General features: G+C 36.8%; 1 protein-coding gene across 1 annotated transcript in view; it reads left to right on the top strand.

Moving 5' to 3' along the window:
- The first annotated feature begins 6,700 nt into the window (after positions 1-6,700).
- Positions 6,701-9,468, top strand: part of clmna (calmin a) — a 39,484-nt gene continuing 36,716 nt past the window's right edge. The window contains exon 1 of the mRNA XM_065252345.2: positions 6,701-7,112. Within this exon, the coding sequence (XP_065108417.1) occupies positions 7,028-7,112 (85 nt within the window). The 5' untranslated portion in view covers positions 6,701-7,027. The remainder of the gene's footprint in view (positions 7,113-9,468) is intronic.

The raw sequence follows: 9,468 nt of genomic DNA, 5'->3' as shown, positions 1-9,468 counted from the left end.
CAAACAAGATTTGTCAAAAGTAATCTAATTGTAACCCAAAATTAGTCAGATGTCGTTACCAACAATGTGTAATCTAAGAGATTACTGAACACAAATTTTGTCATGTAATTCGTAATCAGTAATGGATTACAATTCACAAGTAATCTGCCCAGCTCTGCAAACCAAAACATTTTATTTTCGCCAAGGTATTGGTTTCAGAGATCAGTTTAGCCACTAGCCAGATCGATAAATAAATAAAGACCGGAAATTCACTTTGAAATTCACTTAACCACGACAACGCACGTGTCCGATGAGAAAGTCTATAATTTCCCCGAAAATGTATATTGAACCATCTTCTTATATAATAATAGAGTCCAGACAAATAAGAAGAATATCAATCTTATGTTTTCTATTTTAGATGAGGGAAATATGTATGTGTCATCATGGATTTGACAAAAAATTACTTTCTGGGGAGACAACATTCTTTGTAGGAATTCTGTGAATTAAAATGCACAAACTAGAAGCAATAATGAAGAAGGGATTGCCCTTCAAAGATCAAATAATATTTCTTTTCAGTTTTGAAAACTAAAACAGAGACTTGCATTTATATCTATTTAAGCTTTTGGTCAAAACTTTTCATGATAAGGTTGACATTTACATGGAATTGCTCAATGCATAGCAATGTCACTATTATAAACATTTTGGTTAAACATTAGTCCATTTATTGACAGTCACTCAAGACAGGTGATTGGTGGTTTACAAAATTTGTATATGATCTCTAGCATGTTTGGGACAAAGATCGCATCTGTGTATGACATATTGCACTGCAAGCACATATTAATGACCTAATTTATTCAATAGGAGGTGTGGGTGAAAAAGAAAGAGCTGGATCTGTCCTACACGCTCGCCCACCAGCACAACAACAGATTTCACACCGTTTTCTTCCTACTTAGCAATGAACAGACATTTTTCTGGTGTGGCAATGCTGTGTGCCATCTCGCTTCAATCCAAAACATGTTTGTTTATTCATTCATGCCTATAAACCTTATAGGAAGGATGCAAATGTGAAACATGAAAGCATCTGACACATGCATGTGTTCCTGTATTTCCTTTGTAAGTGTGTATTAGTACATGTTAACGGTATGCAAAAGGTACAAACCCCAAAGTAAACGATGACGCAAGTTATCGTCTCCAACGTAAATCTCGTTTTTTGGACTACAACAAACACACGGATTGTATGCAACAGTTTAGTGATGTAGATTAAACCAACATTATCATAATTCATCCCGCTTCGGACTCACAGCCTGTAAATTACCTCCTGTTAGCATTGCATTGTGCGCAAATCTTTCAAACATGGTAAGAAGCGTCACATTTCCTGCTGACGTCAGAGGTATCAGGCCAATCACAACGTACAGATTAGCTGGGCAAACAGAGACACAGCGCTTTTCAAATCTGTGTGTTTCAGGAAGAGAGTGAAATCAGGAGCTACAAAAATTTACGATATGTGGAAAAAAATTGTTTTTTTAACCATAAACCACGCAAACATATTGTATTATAACAAATACACAAAATAGCGCTCTTTAATGGCACAAAAGTTGGTTTGATTTCCAAGAAACACATGTCATAATAAAAATTTATACTCTAAGCCATGCACTTTGGATAAATGCATAAATGTAAAAAACAAATATAGAAATTTAAATACTAATATGGTGAATGTATAACACTGTAAATAATGCAGTTTACTTGCAAAAGGTGATTTTGCCACCTGTGCTTTAGTGTATGATGTTAATGCTGTAGGTTTAGCTACTTTTGAGTACATTGTGAGCAATAAAAGAGTATATAATAAATATAATATGGATTGTGATCACATGTCTGCTATGTTTAACCATCCTCACATTGCTACATGACTCACATTGCTGATGCAAATTTTCTTTTATAGCTTGTAATAATGCATTAAGGTTTGGCCAATTGTGTTAAATATTTATGAAAGTGTTTGAGTATAAAAGTCAAGCACATACTTAAGGGAGCTGGATGATTTGAATGAAACAAATAAGACTACACACATTGGCACTTTCATCTGTAAACACGACAAATGAAATGTTTCTCTACACCTGCTCCGTCAATGGTGTGGTTGAAGCAATCCACTTTATTGCATTAACTGCCCATTACCATAGTAGTAAATATTTAATTTTGTGGCACGTTGCCATGGCAGACGAGGTTCAAATGTCAGGGACAATCAAGTAAATAGGGCCTTAAAATAAGAGCTTGTTTAAGAAACTTCCTGATCTAATGTCTATGAATACAATATATCCACAAAAGGTTAACCTTATAAAAGATTTTTGCATTTAATGTGAGTGGTGCTTTGCGGTTGCTAAGGTGTTACGAGTGGTTGCTAAGGCATTGAGAGTTTTTTTAGGACATTGGTATGTGGATTGGGTATTTGGGTTGTTTCACCCATTTCATTATCTAACAAGCCAAAGTTCAGGGTTTTGCAGACATGAGAAAAACTTTATTTTCCACTACCTGGTTTATAACTCAAAAACTGTCACATAAAAATTTACATGACTGTTGATGGCTTGAGGTGACGCCAGACTAATTAGTCATGCAGTTCACACGATCACTATTTAGCAAACACGGTGCTTGTATATTTGTGGCATTATTGGTAGGATCAATCATTTAAAGTGCTTTAGTTATTTCTTAGTGGATGCTACAGTATTTCTTTAAGTTTTGCAACATTATTTCCAGGATAAAATCACTCAAATAGCTGATTTAAGCTTATATGAAATTACTAAGCATCTAGTGAGTATCTGGAAATAAAAGCCATATGCCATATGTGTGATGTTATAGTATAACTGTGATATTGAAATGTGTGTACCAAAGTGGTTAGAGATTGCTGAGTGCACATTATTTACCCATAACTCACTAATTGAAAATCACATGTGAACTCCTATCATATGCTCTTTATTGCCACAACTGCAATTACATACTCTGCATGTCAGCTATTACAGTTAATCATCTGCCTTCTTCAGAGAGCATTGCATTCTGGGTTGATCTGCGGTGAATGCATATGACACTAAACTGGGAAACTAGGTTTGAGTTGATCCTTACCTCGAAATGACTCTTTTAATTAGCACATGCTAAATTAAAATTAATAATGCCTATAGGGTGGTCCGCGTTATGAGGCATGTGAGCACAGATAAATTGTGGTTGAGTTGGCACTGTGGTTTTCCACGCCCATATATGGTGAACCACAAATCCTGGTTAAAAGTTTCTTCTGATCTTCAGTGTAGGAACTCAGCGGGTGCCAGATGGAGTGACGTCACAAATTTTTTTGTATAAAGTGTCTTATGATGAATCCACTTCCTTAAGGGTCTCTGTTGGACAGTATGGAAAATGAAAACGTGTTGATTTGACCTCTTTCGCTGTGACATTTCTCCCCTCACAGATGGTTACTAGTGTGTTGGCAGCTTTAGAAGAGCATTTGATTTAGAATAAATCCAATCAGGGCTTCTGCAGCAACCAGTGGCATCACATCAGAGCTGCAGGTCAATGTACAGCTGTGACCCACATCAAAATAAGGTGACTGGCAAGTCGGGGCGCAGAATGTCTTTGTAAATTAAATATAGATTCAGTTTCTTTCATCGGTGTCAGTATTAATCACGATCCAAAGAGCAGTGACCTTAAGGTTATTACAATATTGATTTTATCCCTTAAAGGAAAACACCACCGTTTTTCAATATTTTACTATGTTTTTACCTCAACTTAGACGAATTAATACATACCTAGCTTTTTTCAATGCATGCACAATCTTTGTTCAGCGCGTTGGGAATGTGTTAGCATTTAGCCTAGCCCCATTCATTCCTTAGGATCCAAACACAGATAAATTTAGATGCCACCAAACACTTCCATGTTTTCCCTATTTAAAGACTGTTACATGAGTAGTTTCACGAGTAAATATGGTGGCACAAAATAAAACGTGGTGATTTTTAGGTGGATAAAAAATGAGAACTATATTGTGTGGCAGAAGAGCACTGCAGCACTTCAACCTCAGGCGCAGTAATTTTGATGGAAGTTTGAGCGAGAGTGGGAGTCGTCAGGAGTGATGTTACTGCGCGCCGAGGTGGAAGTGCTGCAAAGCATGCACAAATCATGATGTTCCCTCCACAATACTCCACTTTTGAGATAATGATGGTTAAGCTGTGCCATATTTGCGCCATATTTTTCCCAAATATTCAACTTTTGTTTCATCAGTCAATAAAAACAATTTTCAGTACCACTGGGGGTTTCCAAGGTGCTCTTTGGCAAACTTTAGGCTCACACAGCAATGTTTTTCTGAATAAACTGAGGCTGGAATTAAGCAGATTTGATGTGAAAGTATTTAATGAACATATGTGAAATGCTGGGTAAAAGATTGAAAAAACCCAGTAAGTGTAATAAATTAACCTAGAAAATGTCCATATCTGAAACAACCCAGCATTTTTTAGAGTCTAGATTGTGGATCTTAAACCATGCATACCAACAATACTTAAGTGAAATAAAAAACATTCATAATCTTTACATTAATTCAACATTTTCATACATGAAGATCAAAGAGAAACTTTGGCTTAAATCTCCTGCTTCTCAGATGTTTCTCCTGAGAAAAAAGCTAAAAAACAAAACAAAACATAGATTTTAATGTTAGTGGGCATTGCGTTATAAGAGCAAAAGAACTCTTGATGAAATTGCAGCTTGTGTTGTGGGTGGGTGGTTTTAAACTTCTCATCTTTTTCCTTGTTACACAACAGCCGCCTCTGCCTGGAACAGAGGGTGGGTGAACGCTGATACCCGTTGATCTTCATGAATATTCTGCGACACTGACCTTCTCAGATGTGTTTTATCATATTCAATGCAATGCTGTTAAACATCTCGCTCTTTCCATTTCTCTGTCAGTTACAGGGTGGAGTTTGCAGCACTTTATTGCATTAAAACCAGATCAGGAAATCCTTAATGTTAATGTAATGACTTGAATTGGGTTCAAGTGACAGGATGTTGTTGATCAGCTGACTGTTTAATTATTATACAATACATTTTTGTATTGAAGCTGTGAGAAGTAATTATTATATACTAAATCTACAAGATCTTATATAACCTAATTTAGAGACAAAATATGTGAGAATCCTTAGCACTGGTTTGTTTGCATTGTATGTTAAACTGTATCTTTAAGGGGACAGAAATTTTTTGAATCCAGCATTGAAGGGACAAGCCCAGTCGTGGGTTAATTTAACCCACAAAATATTTAATTTATGACCAACAATGGGTTAAAAATTTTTGACCCAATGGGTTAAAAATAACCTTGCATTTTTTAGAGATAATGTATACCTAAAACTGGTCAGCATAGGCCTAAGGAATTGGATTGCAATTCTTCAATTTGTGTTTTTGTAAACTATAAATGCTACTCTGTTACTAAAATCACCAATGCAACCTGTTCATGATATGGTGTATGTATGTTTTGATTCAAGTTATGGCTCGTGGCACTTTAATAATGAACTTGATGTCCTCTTGAATATATCTGTATTCTCATGTTTTTTTCCCCAAGATTAAGGTCTATCAGAAGTTAAACAAGGCTGGTCGAGATAGAGTTCCGTGCTTGCTGCAGCAGTAACTTAAATCGATTATCTATAACCTTTGCCAGAATTTTTCTTGTTTCCTATCTGATTTTGTGCAGTATTTGTTAGTGTCATTAGAAAAGAGCTGCAGGAGTGCTCAAGATAATAAATGGTTATCCATTACAGTTCAATTTAAACGAGCTGTGATAAAGGATGGGGTGTGTAAGTGATTTTCACATCACACGAAGCAGATTCATTCCGGTCACTGCATCCTAAAGAGGGCACATTTACCTAACCCATATGCCGCACAGCGCTGCATATAAACACCATTTCTTCAAACCGTCTGTCGTCACTGAAAGCGAGCGAGTAGCGCGGGGAAGTCCGAATCATTGTTGGAGATTCGGTTCGTTCGAACTGATCGCTCAAAATGAACCTCTTCTATAAACGATTCGCCGAGTCGTCAATCAAATGTTTTCCCAGAAGTCCATCAAGCTTCGTTTATGTACTGAAGTAAAATTGCTGTTCATTAATGTATTTTCGATAAACTTACGTAAAATGTATCACTTGTTGATTTTTGTGTCAATATTATTTAGCATTTTTACACTGAGTATTAGCCTACTTTTAATTAATGTTATTTTATAAACTTGTATTTTATTTGAAACGACTTAAGGGAATACAAATAAATTAAGAAAACAGTTACATTTTTAAGTTTTAATTGCTAAATCATAATAATAATAGGCTAATTTTGTTCCCACATCGATTGATTTTAAATTTAGTTATAGGCTACTTTAGTGCTTTACAAAACACTGTGAATATTTTACAATAATATTATTATTAATAACATTTAAAATTTTATATTAAAACTCCATTTTATATATAGGGCCTACCCTTAAAGCATTAATTTGTATATAGCCTCCATTTTGAAAGTATGCTAGTTTATATTAATAAATAATGGCACATTTTCATACTTGAACCATTTTATTAATTATTTTCAATATTATTAACAATTCAATTCGGCTTTGTTTCCAATAAAGTCGTTACAACAAGTGTTTCGCTTTGCGAACCGGCTCGACCGAATCATTAGTTCAAAGCAACGACTCGTTTGCGAATCGGACATGACTGAGAGAGAGACAGCCCTGTCCGCAGAGTATCCGAGAGGTGGTGTGGGCGTGCACAGAGAATCCTCCAAATATTAACCAGGTGCTTTTCCTTCTCACATTTCCTTCTCATTTTCTTCCTCCAAGCCACGCAGGAAAGATTCGTTTTGCGTCACGGGAAAACAAAGTAACTTTACCGGAGCAATGCGGGACCCGAACACCAGCATCTCTTTGGATCTAGACCCCTGAAATCCCACTCATGGCCACCGCCTGGCCACTGCAACGCCGAGCAGTTTGAGAAAGAGAGAAATCAACGAGATTACGGGACGGAGGGTTGAAACGACGCGACGCTCTTCTGTTATCCAGATGGCGGGACACGAGTGGGATGATTGGTTTGAACGTGAGGAAATGATCGGACAGATCAGCGACATACGAGTACAGAATCTCCAAGGTAAGAGCGCTGGAGGCATGGGATGGGTGAAGGAGTATGAATACTTTATGGTCCTGGATATGTATATGGGAAGTAATTGGAGTCGATCCAGTTCCTTTATTTACTGCTGTGGTACATTCATTGTATCAAAAATTTAACAAAATTGTTTCAATGTTGAACTTCATCGTTTCATTCTTTGTATATTCTACCCTGTCATTGTTTGCCTAACGTTGATTGGTTGCTCGGCATTGCGTCTCTCGGTAAATTCCCATAAATCCAAAAGTTTAAATAACCATTCGTAAATCTGCGTAAATGAACTCATTCCAGGCTGAATGCTTGTATGAACCACAAGGAAACTTTCCACAGGTGGCAAGCAACAGTTTCACTTGTACACACTACAGTAGTTTTCTTATTCACCTGCAAAGCAGCTCTTGTTTGACGCATAAACAAAATAAGTCATCGACGTGGAAGTGATAAATTAAATGAGCGTATGGAAAAGCGGGGGTTTTACACATCAGTGAACGTGCTTGTCATTACTTTAATGGTAACTACTAATCGCTTCTCGATGGCGTTACAAGGCTGTCTGCGCGTAGCAGATTGTATGCCTTTTAAATGTCTGGAAAACCATTCAAACGATGAATAAATTGATTATATGGCCTGTTCAGGTATAGCTCTCAAAAAAAGTAGTGCCTTCGGGCATTTTCTTTGCAGAATGGATGTCCGGGGTGTTATGTGGCTTCTCCATGGCTTAGTGGCAGAGATATCACTGTGGAATGTAAATGAAACACTGCAGACAGCAGATGAGGAAGCAAATTGCATAACATATTTTCCATTGAAAGAGCAATGCCCTCTTTATTAGAAGAATATCACTTTAATGCATAGGTTCCCATAATCTGTACTGTAGTAGGCAGTTGAGAACCTCCAGACTAATAAAGATGCAGGTTATTTTAATCTCAGTTTTGCTTATCCAGGAAGTGGTACCGTCTACCCATGGTCAGTTCACATACCTAGTCAACGAATGTCTCTTCATGAGGTTTGTATGTGCATTTTTTTTATTCAGATAAATAACTGAACATGCAAGGATGCAGACTCTTTGGGAAACCTACCATTCGTTTGCATTCTCTGTTGATACTTTTTCCTCCAAGTGCCTTTTTAGCCGGCTGTTTATGATGTGCAGCCTGCTTTGTTTAAAAAAAATTTTTTTTTACATGTTACCTTTATTCCAATCTGTGTTCTGTGAAGCCCCTCCATCTAAAATATGCAATATACTCAGATTGGTTTCTGTTTTGATTCACTAACCATCTACCGCGCGTTATCCGGAAACATAATATTATTTGATTGCAGATTGTGGATCTACAGCGAATGACTGTATCGCACTATTCGTTTTGTCTTTATAGAACGAGCATAGCTAAATATCTGTCACCAGAACTACACTAGTCAACATTCGAAGTGGATCAAAACATTTAATAAAAGTTTACATAAAACCAATACCTAATACACATTCTTGTCGTAGGACAACTTTGACAAACATTTTTGATCCACTTCAAATGTTGACTAGTATATGACCTCATTACAAAAACAAACCATGCCTTTACTAAAGTGGCCAAACAAAACAGAACCATGTTTAACCTGCCTGTAGCTATAGAGTAAGTGAGTAAATACTACATATACAATACTACTAAGCTTTAATCAAAGAATAATTTACACTGATCACACAAACGCCAACATATGGCAACATTAGTTGGTGGGATTGAAAAAGTTTGCAGGTGTTTGTCAGATAAGTATAAATTAGCATTTAGCTAACGGGATAGTGGAGCCAAATAGCCTCCTTTGTTTACATTCTTCCTACAACATATAAAGCAGCCCAACATGGCCCCACCCCTTTTGTTGCATGTTCCTGGGGTGGGGTTTGTGTACATTTTTGGGTTTGTGATGTCACTAACCCAGGAAGAAGCTCATTGCAGTTTATCCAGGCGTTCATTTATGAGAAGCAATTTCTTTTCCCTTTGCCTTAAACTTCGAGCGTTTAACTTTGCAGATGTTGTTTATGCTCAAACAGCAACATACTCACTATCTAAACTTAAAAAAGTAAAATCATTATCAAGGCCCCCTTTAAAGACAGAAATCTTATAAACCTGTGATAAAACACCGCCTCAGAGGACACAATGGTAATATTTAGTACTTCAGACATCAGCAGAAGCTTTTTGAAGCCTTGAAATGGAGCCAGGGTGCTGTAGTGTAGGAAAAGTGCAATAAAGTCGAGATCATGCAAAATGGCTTTAGAGATGTCAAGCGGAACAGATTTTCATATAAAATGATAAATGAAAAATTGGTTCAGCACCCTCCTCTCTGTTTCACATGGACACTTGCATGCAGT

This window comes from Paramisgurnus dabryanus, chromosome 17, assembly GCF_030506205.2.
Source record: "Paramisgurnus dabryanus chromosome 17, PD_genome_1.1, whole genome shotgun sequence".
NCBI lineage: Eukaryota > Metazoa > Chordata > Actinopteri > Cypriniformes > Cobitidae > Paramisgurnus > Paramisgurnus dabryanus.
This window is presented reverse-complemented; position numbering and strand designations above follow the sequence as displayed.